General features: G+C 37.0%; 1 protein-coding gene across 2 annotated transcripts in view; it reads right to left on the minus strand.

Moving 5' to 3' along the window:
- LOC102873576 (protein CASC4-like) overlaps positions 1-15,045 on the minus strand; it is a 141,261-nt gene that overhangs the window by 42,958 nt on the left and 83,258 nt on the right. For both annotated transcript variants that reach the window (XM_006882952.1, XM_006882951.1), the window contains exons 7-8: positions 10,307-10,405; positions 7,517-7,687 (exon numbers count right to left, since the gene is read on the minus strand). In XM_006882952.1, the coding sequence (XP_006883014.1) occupies positions 7,517-7,687; positions 10,307-10,405 (270 nt within the window). The remainder of the gene's footprint in view (positions 1-7,516; positions 7,688-10,306; positions 10,406-15,045) is intronic.

Raw genomic sequence — 15,045 nt, forward strand, 5'->3', positions numbered from 1 at the left:
CCTCCTTTGCCGTTTCTGTTATCTAAATGTGTTCTGTTGTACATAGGGTTTTCAGAATTTACAGGTCGCCAAAAAAAAAAAAATTTACAGTCGCTATTTGACAAAAAATTTAAGTAACTGGCAAACTCCAATTTTAAAAAAGACATTCTTTTGAAATGCCTCTGAAAATTTTACAACGAAGAATTTTAGAATAAATGGAAGACATGATCATATATTAGCATATTTATCAAGTGTATATAGAAATAAAAACCTCCAACCGGATTTAACAATTTGATAACTATTTACAATGTGCTTCCTATGTACATGCTAGGCTGTACAAACAAAAACGGATAAGACAGAATTCTTACATTCATGGAATTCAAACTGTAATAAAGACATATACATAAACAGCTATTTAGTTAATATGACATATTCACTAATGAAGAAGAATTTGGCATCAGGATTGGAGGAATATTCATCAATAAACCGTGTTAGATAGATGATACAACCTTGGTCAATGAAAATGAGGAAGACTTGAAGCATTTGTTGCATAAGGTAAAGGATTGCAGTCTTCAATATGGATTGAAACTCAACATCAAGAAAACAAAGATCCACACCACAGGGCCAATTGACAGAATCACGACAGATGGTGAAAAGACTGAGGTGGTTAACAATTTCATCTTACTAGACGAAAAACAGTCCTAGTAAACTCTATGGCATATAACAACAACAACAACAACGAAATCCACTAATGAAAGTGCGTTCAATAAAAAATAAAGAGGGGGGAAAGGCTATCTGGTGATATATATATTAAAAAAGTGTACAACTGAAGTAGTAGTAGAAGGGAAGGAATGACTGACTTGGACAAGATAATGGAGACAGGAAGAACAGTATACCGAAAAGATGCTAGCAAAGAAGAGTTTTAAACTTCAAGGGTTTCTTTCACCTTAAAAGTTTATTCCAAATCTGTTACATGAAAATATTTCAAGCTAATAAGATGTTATTATCAAAACTCTGCAAGGATTAAACCAAAGGAAAAGAATTGTGAGGCAAATCCTATTAATAAATGTTTCTACAACTCTGTGTAATGATGAAGCAAGGCCAAATTTACACAAGAGTACTAATGGCACATTTTGTATATAAATAGGAACAGCAGTAAAAATAATAGATCCATAGGTTCTATAGAGATAGTAAACATTTTCTTGTATAAAACATTATTAAAATACATTGGTATAAATAATTTTTAAAAAGAAAAAATAATAAACTTAATTTCAATAGGCAATTTATGCATAATCTAAAAGCATCAGATATTTTAACAGATGCTGAGCACAGCAATTTGTGTCAAATATTATTTGGGTTTTTTTATTGTTTCAGACACAATTCTCTTATAATTAATACTTGCTAGAAAATGAAGTTTGACATTATTTACAATTATACCAACATTCTTGGAGGTTGAAGATCACAGGCACAAAGAAGCACTATGTTCACAAGAAATCCTTTCATTTTTCCCAGTTTTACTTTTTTTTAAATTGTCTAAAAAAATCCATTGCCTGTCTTTTTTTTTTATTTGTTGTTTTAGGAACCTTCCGATTCATAGTGTTATAAAGATCTGCTGCTATTATATTTGGCTCTAATATTTCAAGAAGCAAACCATTCTTTCTGCAGTACTTGAGGTGGGAGGGGTGGCAATGTGAACTACTACCAGCATTTTGGTTAGCAAAATCCAAACCAAATTAACTGTTGTAAAGACAATTTTTACTACAGTGATCCTCCACTGAGATTCCAAGATGGTAAAGTTTTACAGGAGGAGTATACAGATTTCCACTCCTACACCCAGAAATTGGAAGATTGGAACAAACTGATGATTTTCAGTCAGCAATCAAACAAACATATTAGAGTAATAATAAATTGCAAACCACTTGCTCCAGTTAAACTTTTTCTAGGATTCCAATCCAATTATCTATTATTTGACTTTAACTTTTCAAATGTTCTCTTTTAAACTTACAGCTATGTTAGTATCCTATTGCTAAAATCTGAGCTCTGTTATAGTAATCTTTAGCAAGTTCTACTATTAACAAAAGGCTCCAGATTAGAATCCATTAGACAGCAGTCTCTTCCTATTAAGTCTTCACACTGGATGTAAGGCCAAGGACTCAAGGAAGGGACCAGAGAAAGCACCAAACTAAAAGCAGCGGGTGCTCCTGGGTGGGATTCCTTGATCTTGAGAGAGAGAGAGAGAGACAGACAGACAGACAGACCAGGGAAATACCTAAGGTAGATTAGGGCAGATTTTTATAGTAAGGGTCTTTAGGAAGGGAAAGGAGGGACATTTCATTGTTGTTTAGCCAGGTGAGTGGTCTTCTACAGAAGGAAGGGAGGGGCACTCCATTGTGGTTTAGTCAGCTAGGCAAGGCTATTCACTCCCTTTGTTGACATGTCGATATTTTTTTTGAATTCTTCCTTCTCCTTTTGACCTTGGTCCAGCCTGGCATCCCAGCTTCTTTAGTGAGCTCCTTCCTGCTGAACAGGGGAAAGATCTGGGGGCTGAGAGGCTAGAGTGGGATGACCCTGTACCAGTAGCCAGGGGAGAATATGGATGTCATGGCAGCTGGTTCAAGCTGGTCATTTCTTTTATCCTTAACCACTCTGGGGGTAGTTAAGATGACTGTGTAAAGTCTGTCTTAGCATTGTTGAAGAGGTTTGGCTGCACGCCATTTAATAATGATGGCATTGATGAGAATGGCATCTCCTGGGGCCACTCTAGATGTCTTATCTAGACTTTCAGGTGAGGGTCTGGGTATGCAGTGGTCTGCATGTTCCTGGAGTAATTGTCTGCTACATGAAGAGTTACTCTGGCCTCTGCAATGGTGATGGGGGTTGTTGAACCTGGGCATCTTCAATCTTAGGCCAAGCCTAAGAGGTTGGTCTGGATAGGGACTGGGTTTGGTGGAGGGGCTCCCAGTTTTACATTTTAGCTACGAAAGTCCAAAGCAAATTGTTATTAACAAGTAGAATTTTTAGGGCCATTCAATCTGAGAGTTTCTTAGGTCTTTCTGAGTCTATTAATTTGCAAATGAGTGAAAACTCTAACCAAGTCTTCATAACATGCCTTCAGATGTTACGTCAAGTCTATATGCCATCCACTTTCTTTAAGATAAAGGGAGTGACTTGCAGTAGAGCCACACAGATGAAAAAGTTGTGTATGGAAGAGCTATTATCTTCATGCATCTTCTGTTTCATTTCCTCCAGGTCTAGCTTCAGCATGAAGCCCTTGATCCAGAACACTGCAGGTCTTTACTCTGTTACTAGGTGGAATCCTCCCAAATATTTAAAAATAAATAAGAAAAATCACTCTTATAATTTCCATGATGTTGTTAGGTGCTCATGAGTTGGCTCCTATCATAGCAAATCTATGTACAATAGAATGAAATCCTACACAATCTTGTGGCACAATATTCAGTGTCACTTCAAAATATTACCATATAGAAAGTAATAGTATATATACTAACATATCATCGGTACATGATAGTATATCATATATACCAGGTAGTTTACCTTTAAGAAGAGAAAGAATAAAAATTATTACTTACATAACTGTGATAGTATATCATCCAAACATGATTTTGTGGTTGCAGTTAGGGTCGTCAGGCCACAACAACTTGTAGTGACCCTATGAACAACAGATCCACCACCTTTATAACCTGTCACACTGAAGACCATTGTTACAATTACTGTGTCTATTTGTCTTGCTGGAAGTCTTTTTCTATTTCACCAACTGTCTACCTTTCCTAGAATGATGTCTTTTCCCCAACGCAGGTTCCTTTAGATAACATGTCCAAAGTATACGAGATGTAATTTCACCATTCTTGCCTCTAAGTAATACTATGATTACACCTCCTCTAAGACAGATTTATTTCTTCTTTTCACAGTCCATGAAATAATCATCACTCTTCACTAACACCAAAATTCAATGACTTCAATTCTTCTTCTGTTATCCTTACTCTCAGTGCATACAGAGCAACTGAAAAGATCAGAGCTTAGATCAGGTTTTCCATAGTTTTTAAACTGACATCCTTGCTCTTTAGCATTTTAAAGCGGTCTCTGACAGCAGATTTCCCCAAAGTAACACATCTTTTGATTACTTGATTGCTGCTACTGTGGAAGCTGATTGTGAATTCCCATGACAACTTCAGCTGTTTCCTCCTTCTATCATGATGCTGCCTATTGGTCCAGTGGTAAGGATTTTTGTTGATGTATAATCCCTATTGAAAGCTATAGTCTTAGATCTTCTGCAAAAGTGCAAGTCTTTCCATCTTCTACAAACAAGGTTGTGTCATGCAGATTGGTGATGAGGCTTCCTCCAATCCTGATGCTACATTCTTCCTCATATAGTTCAGCTGCTCAATTATCTGCCCAGCATACACATTGAATATATACAGCGAGAAGATACAACCCGAATGGACACCTTTTCTAATTTTATACTTGGCAGTGTTTCCTTGTTCTGTTTGGACAACTTCTTCATGGTCTATGTGTAGGTTTCACATGAGCATACTTAAGTGTTCTGGGATTCCCATTTTTCTCAATGCTCTCCATACTTTGTAAGATCCACAGAATCAGATGCCTCTGCATAGTCAAAAAACACAAGTATCTTTTTAGTATTCTCTGCTTCCAGTCAAGAACCGCATGACATCAGCAATGATAGTCCTCATTCCACAGCCTATTTAAATCTAACTTGGATTTCTAGAAGTCCTTTGTCAATATACTATTCCAGCTTTTTTTGAGTAATATTCAACAAGATTTTACTTGCATGTGATATAAATACAGATCTCTTCCAGTCAGTGTGTCAGGTAGTTGCCTTCCAAATTTGTTCGCATAGATTAGTGAGTACATCCAGGGCTGTGTAATCCATCAATTGGTAATCCATCAATTCCTGGGGCCTTGTTGTTTTGCCAATGCTTTTAGTATATGATACTTCATATATGTAACAGGACATCATGCATACACAAGGTTTTGTTATTTTTGTAATTAGTGCTGTCAATTTGGCTGCAAGTCATAGTGACCCTATGTACAATAGAACAAAACCCTTTCGTAAAAAATAATAAAGTACCCATATCCACTACAACATGGATGAATCTTGAAAACATTATGCTAAGTAGAAAATATTGGACATAAAGGCCACAAAATTTATCATTCAATTTATATGCTTTATACAGAATAGGTAAATATATACTTTATGGAGAAAAAAGAGTCAGAACACAGATCTTTGATTACTGGCCATTGTGGGAAGGGAGGAATGGGAAGTAAGTGCTTAAAGATTGAGGGGGATGGTTCGAATCCACAAGATGTTCTGCTGGACAAGGAGGGACAATCTCCTCCTGTACCAGTTAGATATGATTTGATGGTAAATGTGCGTGCGCACACACACAGTTTGGGAGGAGAAAAAAAAATAAGTAGTTAGGGTGTTTCCTTTTGGGATGATGAAAATGTCCTTGAACTTGATAGTGATAATGATTATTTGGCACCATACGTGTACTAGATGCCACTGAGTTGTATATGGTACATTTGTCATGTGTATGAAAACAAAAATTATTTTAAATTTGCTAATTTAAAATAACTTGTAAAATAAAACTCAACAAAGTTTTATGCCAGAAAAGGTGGCAGAAGAGAAAAACTGCAATAAGGAACTTATATAGTTACTATATGAATTATATAAAGATATTAAACAACCTCCAGAGTCTCAGACTAAACAGTCAAAACTAATATACAGATTATAAACCTAGAAATAACTGCAGTAAAATACCTCACAAAAATGACCAGGCCACCAGAAAATAAATGTTTATGAAAATATCTTTAAGGAATCATTACATTCTAAATATATTACGAAAAGGATAAAATTCATTATGGTTAGGACATAGGGAAATTGTCATATTTAACCATCTTCAGGAAAACTATACAAAATTGTTCCAGAAAACAATCTGATATATGAAACACAAGCTCTAAAGCTAGTCAAATGCTTTCACCTTGTACTTTCAATTTAGGAACTATACTTTTAAAGGAACACCCAAAGTAGGAGAAGCAGGAAACAAACTGAGGAAAAAATTTCTAGTCAAGACAAGAAAAATGAAAAAAAGGAAAAAAAAACACCACACCAAACCCTAGGTAATAATCTAAATAGTAATAAGAGAACAGCTAAGTGAACTATTGTTAGTACCTTAATCAAATTGTGGGTGTATGTATACATGTATGTGCATTTATGCATCTATAGTTAAATGACAAGTAGGTAACTACCTGATAATAGAGAAAAATGTATTTAGGAAAAAAGTCAATTTAAAAAGTAAACCACAAAATAGTACATACATTGTTTCACTTATACACTATACACATTAATGATAAATGTAAAAGAATGAAAGTTTAAAACTCAATGGGATCTTTTCAAAATAATTTGTAGAGATTAGTAATGTCGCAACAATTCTTTGTCTATCACATTCTTTCCCTAAAGATTGTTTTTTTAAGGAGAAAAAAAAAAGAAGAAAGACAAACTATAGTAAAAATAAAATCTTCTGGAAGATAAACTATTTCTTCAAAATATCAGGGAAGGAAAAGAAACTAAATAACTAATCATTGACTACATAATAATATATTTGCAATTATATGACTGTTATAAGCCAGCAAAAATATCCTGAATAAACACCCCACAAATGTGAGCATTATACAGTGCTCACCTTATAAACAACCTGTGTTCAAATAACTAAACATTGTTGTAAATAGGGGCCCCCATAAAAGCCATCATAAAAACAAAATAAAAGAAACAGAAGATATTAGAAATTCTGTTTGGAAGCTGAAGAAGGAAAAAAGCTGTGAAAAGGAGAGGCAATGAATGAGAAACAGTTTTAAGGGAACTGAGTTTAGGGAACTCTTGTGTCCAAATTATTTTCTACTACCAGGATTTTTCTCACAGTTCCTCACAGTCTACCAATTAGAGGGTTATATAAGTTAACATGCATCATCTCTTTATCTAAATTAGTACCTCTGAAGCAGTTAGTCAGCAAATAAATTTATTCTATTTGCTTTTCTCATAACACAGAAATGAAAGGGAGGAACAGAGAGAAGCAGGATTGAGCCTTTCACTAGGCAGTCTCCCCAGATCTATACTTCTTCCAGAATGGTTCATTTTCTCAAATTCCATCTTCCCAATCAGGGTTTTCATTCTTTGGTCTAGAACAATATATCTTCAATCACTTTTCTTCTTTAAAGAAATTTATAGTCATAAGAACTAACAGCATTTTTAAAGTCAACTCACCTGAAATTTATTATATGACACTTTGGTCTTTGAAACAGTTTCTACTCACTTGTCTTTATAAATTATCTTTCTTTTAAATAGTACCATTACTTATAGTTATTATTGGAATACTTTCTCTTTAAATGCACATAACTTTACTACACATTCAGTAAAGAGAATAATGATAATAAAGTCTTTAATTCAAATTTACAAACATACTTAAGTAAATCTTTCACACATTTATCAATAGATTCTTACTTTGCTTCAATTTATGGAAATCACCAACTCTATCCTTGGTACCCTGCTTTAGTATATTTGTTTGAATTCTGGGTTCATCCTCCATGTTTGGGCCTGGATTTAAATGCTGATGAGAATTGGAAGGTATTTGATTTGAAGTACCAGGGTTTCCATTGTGGTTTATGTGTGTATCTATGGGGGGAAAAACACAAACATATGTTAAGGCTTATGTGTGAGAAAAACACAAACATCAAATTAAGGCCACAATTTTTATCTGAAATTAGGCAGCTGTTTTGGGGTTCCCCCCCAGTTTGGTCTCATTTCTGTAATGAAATCTTGTGTGTAACAAATGCCATTTTAGCTGCCAGGAATTTATTAATCATTCCCAAGTAATTATCTCTAATAATGAATATAAACACACTTACCAAAGCAATAAATAACAGACATACAAAAAAATTTAAAATGGCAAGATAGCTGCAACTTTCTTTCCTTTTAAACTAGACTGTTATCAAGAATCTCCAAAATCAACTAAGTCTTTAGGATCTAAACTCTAAGTCATCTTTAGAAACAGTGACTCAACTGAGAACTCTTCACTATTTCTTATCAGTATGGATATAATCTGTCTTCCTCCATGCTCTTCCTTTCCTTATCAAGAAAATGATTCAAATCTTTTAATTAATTAACTAAAAATTAATTTTGTATTCAGAAACCTATGTCACACTGATTCACTCCTACCTCTTCCCTTCAATCACTTAAGCACCTACTTTCAATCATAACAATTCCCATTTTAGGAAACATTTCTATAATTTGAATAGCTCTTCAGTAGAAAACAAAAAATCACATTCATAGAGTATTCAGTAAGCAGCAAATACAGATGAGTATTCATATAATGGGTGTCTATCTGTGTTTCATTGATTATGCAAAGGCATTTGACTGTGTGGATCATAACAAACTGTGGCTGACTCTGAGAAGAATGGGAATCCCAGAACATTTAATTGTGCTAATGCGAAACCTATACTTGGACCAAGAGGCAGTAGTCAGAACAGAGCAGGGTAACACTGCATGGTTCAAAATTGGGAAGGGTGTACACCAGGGATGCATCCTGTCTCCATACCTTTTCAACATGTATGCAGAGCAGATTATCCGAGAGGCTGGGCTCTATGAGGAGAATTGTGGCATCAGGATTGGTGGAAGATCTATTAACAATCTGTGTTATGCAGATGACACAACCCTGCTTGCTGAAACTGAGGAGGATCTCATGTACTTGCTGCAGAGGGTCAAGGACTGCAGCCTTCAGTATGGACTGAGGCTCAATGTCAAGAAGACAAAGATTCTCACCACCGGACCAATTGGCAGTGTCAGGATGGATGGCGAAGAGATTGAGATTGTTCACAGCTTCAGTTTACTCGGCTCCACAGTCAACATTCCTGGCACCAGCAGTCAGGAAATCAAAAAGCGTATCGCGATGGGAAAGTCTGCTGTTAGAGACCTCTCTAAAGTACTCATGAGCAACGGTGTCTCTTTGGAGACTAAGGTGCGCCTGATACAGGCCATGGTCTTTGCAATCGCTTGTTATGCATCAGAGAGTTGGACAATGACTAGGGATGACAGAAGGAGAGTTGATGCCTTTGAGCCGTGGTGCTGGAGAAGAGTATTGAGAATACCATGGACTGCCAGGAAAACAAACAGATTCATCTTGGAGAGGATTAAGCCAAGCGACTCCTTGGAGGCAAGGATTCTGGGGCTTCATCTGACATACTTTGGACATGTTGCCAGGAGGGACGGGTCCTTGGAGAGGGACATCATGCTTGGGAGGGTGGAGGGATGGCGCAGGAGGGGAAGACCCTCTATGAGATGGATTGATTCGGTGACTGGGGTAATCGGGATGGGTGTGTCAGAGGCAGTACGGTTGGCGCAGGATAGAGCAGGGTTTAGGGCTGTTGTGCATAGGGTCGCTATGAGTCGCAAACAACTCGACGGCACATAACAACAACAACAATCTTGTACTTTGTCCAAGACAGAATACTCCTTAGAATGAAGGATGGCATGTTTTGTATAGTTTGGATAGGTTATCAGGAGGGACCAGTCTCTGAAGGACATCATGCTCAGTAAAGCAGAGGCCAAGTGAGAAAAAGGAAGGCCCTCAGTGAGATAAATTGCCACAATGGCTGCAACAATGGGCTCAAGCCCAGTAATATCTGCAAAGGTAATACAGAACTGGGCAGTGTTTCTTTTTGTTGTACACAGGATTGCTATGAGTTGGAACTGACTCAATAGCACTTAACAACAAAAATAGTAATTTACAGAAAGTCTTTATGAGATAAAGTTGAACACATTTAAAGAAGGTGATTTCAGAGGCTAGAAAGTACATGGGGGTGATTACCCATGTTCCTCTCAATAAGTAGCTGGAGGATTTAAACTACTTCCCTTTGGGTTGTCAGCACAATTCTCTACCCAGTAGGCTATCAGACTTCTCTTAAATGAGTTGTTACTGTTGTTGTGTGCCGTTGAGTCAGAACTGACCAACAGCTGACCCTACAGTGGGTTTTTAGAGGCAGTAAATGGCATGGGATGAGACTGCCAATCCTTCTTTCACAGAGAAGCTGGTGGATTTGCACTGCATGCCTTTGCGATTGCAGCCAGCTTCTTACCAGTAGGCCACTAGAGTTGTTACCAGTGATTCAAAAATATGCAACACTAATTGGAAAATGGCTACAACTTAATTGTGCTGCTAAATGCTATTTTATTACATAACAATCCATAACCAATAAATTGGTTTTTAAGTGGAACTCTGACAATAAGACTACATACCTAGAGCCATATTTGGGGAGAGAGGCTGTCCAGTTGCAAAGTGGGAGACTGTTTGATGATTCTCATGTTGAGAAACTGAAAGAGGGGGCTTCTTTAAAGCTAAAAGAAAAGAAGAAGAAAAAAAAGAAGATCCATGTTATTCATGTTGTTATTATATCTAAAAACCAAATACCATGAACCTATTTATATTAACAGTGGGCTCAAATATATCAAAGATGATAAGGATGGCTAACAATGGGTTGTGTATCAGAGAGGATGAGGATGGCACAGGACAGGGGTACAGATAGGCTGTTCATAGGGTCACTATGGGTTTGTGGTGGTCAAATGAATAATAATCCTATTATGTTGTTAACACCCAACAACAACAATCCTATTATGATTATTCTAATCTTATAATCCTTCTAGTTAGTACACTAATGAATTAATTTATAGTTATGTGTCCTCTACTTCAGAATTTAGTAATAATTCTGAAGACGTAATAATGAACTTAATAATCAGTCCAGAGTAGAAATTCTATAACAGTAGGAATTTTGTCTTGCTCACTGCTGTATCCCTAACACCTAGTACAGTGCATGACACAGTAGGAGCTCAACAAAGGTTTGATGAAAAATTAGTCTCTTCAGACAGATATATTTAACAGTGAAACCTTTCAGTAGCTAGGATAAACAGAAACTGGCATTTACAAATGGTTAGTATGGTGGCCATGCACCATCTAGTTCTTCAGGCTGTGGTTCACATGGGCTCAATCCCAGCAACTGGTTTCTTGAGTCTTTGATTTCCTTTATGATCTTTTGCTCTATATGGTAAGACTAATAATGAGCTGTATCTCTAACAGCTGCTTGCAATCTTTTAAGATTTCAGATGCCACTCCCTAAATGAGGATGCAGAACATGACCTTCGTGAAATATGTCAACTGACCGGTATCCCCCAAAATAAAATCTCAGGTCTTTTAACACAGTAAACTAGTCTTGTGAGTTGTGTGAATATGTCTAGCAAGTCTCTGTAACTCTTCCTCCTAAGTGTGATTATATATACTCAAAGGGAGCTCTGGTAGACTATTGGTAAGGAGTTAAACAGCCAACCCAAAGACACAAGGTTTTAATCCACCAGCTGTTCCATAGGGAAAAGATGGGCATCTCTTCCTGTGTGATTTGCAGCCTTGGAAAAATCCACTGACGGGCGAGCTATGTGTCAGTTCTGACTTGATTGCACATAGCAATATAAATACATAAACTCAGAAATTCGACACTGACTCAATGACCCTCCACTGGGTTTCCGTAACTCTAAATCTTACCAGGCAGAAACTACCCAACTTTTTCAGTGGTAGCTGGTGAATTTAAACCATTGGAAGGAAACAGGTGGCCTTCTGAATTGCAGTGTAATATGCTATGGACTATACTACCAGAGCTCAAGATACAGCTGTATAGATAGATACATGTTGACCTTTGTCAAGTTGTGCTGCCTTCATCCATATTCAGAATTACTTTTACTCATTACCAAAAGTAACAAAGACTGTGCATTACTGAATGCAAAACTAAGATGCATTGTAAACTTTTTTTTTTTTGGGGGGGGAAATAGAATTTTATTGACAGAGATTTACACACAATATTTCCAGCAATCTGATTACTGGACAAAATGAAATCCATTCAATATTTTTGGTAGATATTAAATAATTTTTTTTCTATAATTATATTTTATTAATTTTCATAAACATTTACAGAGATTTTGGGCTTCCACTCATTCATTGTTGCACTATTCTCTCTACCCTCCTCCCAGTTTGTTCTTGTCCAAATGCCACAGTGCTTGTCAAAGCCAGTTCTGATTAATCTTCTTTGTCAGTGTATCCTTTGCCATTCCCTATCACTCCTCCCTGAGAGAGACTTCACCCTGAGTCATAAGGAAAAGGGGACGGCGTATTCTCTTAGCTACTTCCTGCTGAAAAGGGACGCTGTGGGTTTCAGGGTGAAGATCTTCTCTCACTACTCTAAAGGGCCCCTTTGGCAGTAGGAAACACATAGACTATTATGGAGATTGATTTTGGAATTCAGATGCACTCTTATTGATTGTGCTTGGCTGTACATGTACATATCCTTGAAGATGTATCATGGGGGTGTTGCAACCTAGAAGACACAAATTTGACTAACAAGTTATAAGTACATGAGTCCAAAAATTATGGAAAAGTAAAAGAAAAGATTCTTTCATTGTTTTACAAACCCTCCCCCAGGTCCCCTCCACCATGCAGCCCTCGCTCTAGTCTCCTGTGATGACAGAAATACCCAGTTACATCTCTCTTTTAAACGGTTCTCTCCCTCCTCTGTTTCAGTGCAGTATACATTATTGAACCCATCTTACTCAGTCTCTCCCCAACCCCAAGGACAGTCCCATTCTACAACAGTGGCATCATGTAATATTTGTCCTTTTGTGACTGGGATATTTCACTCAGCATAATGTTCTCCAGAGTCCACCATTTTGAATAATATTGCATGAGTTCCTTGTTTTTTAATGCAGCATAGTATTCCATTGTGCGAATATACCACAGCTTCTCTAGCCATTCGTTTGTTGATGGGCACTTAGGTTGTTTACAACTCCTTGCTATTGTGAACAAAGCTGCAATAAACATGGGTGTGCATATATCTGCTTGGATGTCAGCTATGGTCTCTTCAGGGTATATTCCCAGTAGTGGAATTGCTGGGTCAAATGGTATCTCTATTTGCAACTTTTTCAGAAAGCGCCATACTGCTTTCCACAGGGGTTGCACCATTTTACACTCCCACCAACAGTGAATCAGGGTTCCAGTTTCTCCACAACCTCGCCAGCATTTGTTGCTTGCTGTTCTGTTAAATTTTGCTATTTTGACTGGGGTGAAATGATATCTCATAGTTGTTTTAGCATTGTAAACTTTTACTGAAAGCACAAACAAACCAAAAGCAAACAAACAAAAAAACCACAAAAACCAAAATAAAAAAACAACAGTAACAAATGTCTACTATCTAGAAAATCATTCTTCTAATCCTGGTAGCCAATGAAGAACTTTCTATGTGTATACATATAACTGACACTTTATACTAGTGTAATCATATAATATATAATCAGCCCTGGTTACAAATGAGATTAATTCCTAACAGTATCTTTAAGAAATTAAAAGGCAGTTGCAACAGGTCATACGGATCTTATATATGTAGTCTTTAAATTCAACAACTCCTCATTGCCATGGAGTCTGAACTATTCTGCAGGTTTTCAGAGGCTGTTTATCACCTGGGAGGCGATTTCCTGTCTTTCTCCCACGGAGCTGCTGGTGGATTTAAATCACCACACAGGTGTCACTTTTGGGATAGCAACCTAGAATTCTATAGACGACACCACCAGTCTTTAGTGGAAGAAAAAGGTAATAAAAGGAACCCTGGTGGTATAGTGGGGTATGTGTTGGGCTGCTAGTTAAGAGGTTAGTAATTTGAACCCATGAGTCACAGCAGAAAAAAGATGAGGCAATCTGCTCTTATTAAGACTCATAGCCTCAGAAAGTCAATACAGGGTCACAAGGAATTAGAATTCATTCAACAAATGAACAAATTCAAGCAAAAGGGTTTTTGTTTGATTTTTTTTGGTTAATAGCTAATAATTGAGAAGAGGTTTTATGTATTTGTTGGTTGCCTAAACGTTCTCTTTGGTGAAGTATCTGGTCATATCCTTTGCCATGTTTTCACTGAACTTTTTGTTATTGAGTTAAACTTTTCTATGTATTTTAGAAATTAAACCCTAATCAAATGTGCCATTGTAATTATTTTCTTTTCCTAATTTGTTCTCTTTTTACTCCCTTAGGAAAATCTTTTGAATTAGGATTGTTGTTGTTAGATGCTGTCTATTCAACTATGATTCACAGCAACCCTATGAAGAAGAGATCTGGATCTTGTGGAAGTCATTGTATCAATCCATAACACTGAGGGTCTTCCTTTCTTTCCTTTTCTCAGCATTTATGTATTTTCCCAAAGACTGGCTTCTCCTAACAACATGCCATAAATATGTGGGATGAAGTTTCACAATCCTTGCTCTAAGGAGCACTCTGTTTGTACTTCCTCCAAGACAGACTTGTTTGTTGTTTTGACAGTCCAACAGTTGTTTTGATAGTATATTCAATATTCTTCTCTCCACTACAATTCAAATGTATCAATTCTTTTTCTGTCTTCCTCATGTCCATCTTTTAGATATAATGAGTGAGAATAACACTATTTCCATTTTGGAGACTGGGTGATGCAGCAGGACTCTGTAAGAAGGGCGCTCTTGTTCTGGGTTGTTGGTTCTGTGGAATGTTAAGTTGTTGTGTTGTGTTTTTTTTTAATTTTAGCCTCTTGTTTAAAAGCCATTGTTTAGATTGCAGTACATTGAGCTCCATAGAGACAGCACCAGGCCAGGCAGAGCCAGACGGCACTGGGCGACTCTGTGCCTCGCAGACGAGAAATAACTAACCATGGGCAAAGGAGATCCTAAGAAGCCGAGAGGCAAAATGTCATCGTATGCATTTTTCGTGCAAACCTGCCGAGAGGAGCACAAGAAGAAGCACCCAGATGCTTCTGTCAACTTCTCAGAATTTTCTAATAAGTGTTCAGAGAGGTGGAAGACCATGTCTGCTAAAGAGAAAGGTAAATTTGAAGACATGGCAAAGGCGGACAAGGCCCGTTATGAGAGAGAGATGAAAACCTATATCCCTCCTAAGGGCGAAACAAAAAAGAAGTTCAAAGATC

Source organism: Elephantulus edwardii, unplaced genomic scaffold, assembly GCF_000299155.1.
Source record: "Elephantulus edwardii isolate Elephantulus edwardi_28Jun2011 unplaced genomic scaffold, EleEdw1.0 scaffold00026, whole genome shotgun sequence".
Lineage (NCBI taxonomy): Eukaryota > Metazoa > Chordata > Mammalia > Macroscelidea > Macroscelididae > Elephantulus > Elephantulus edwardii.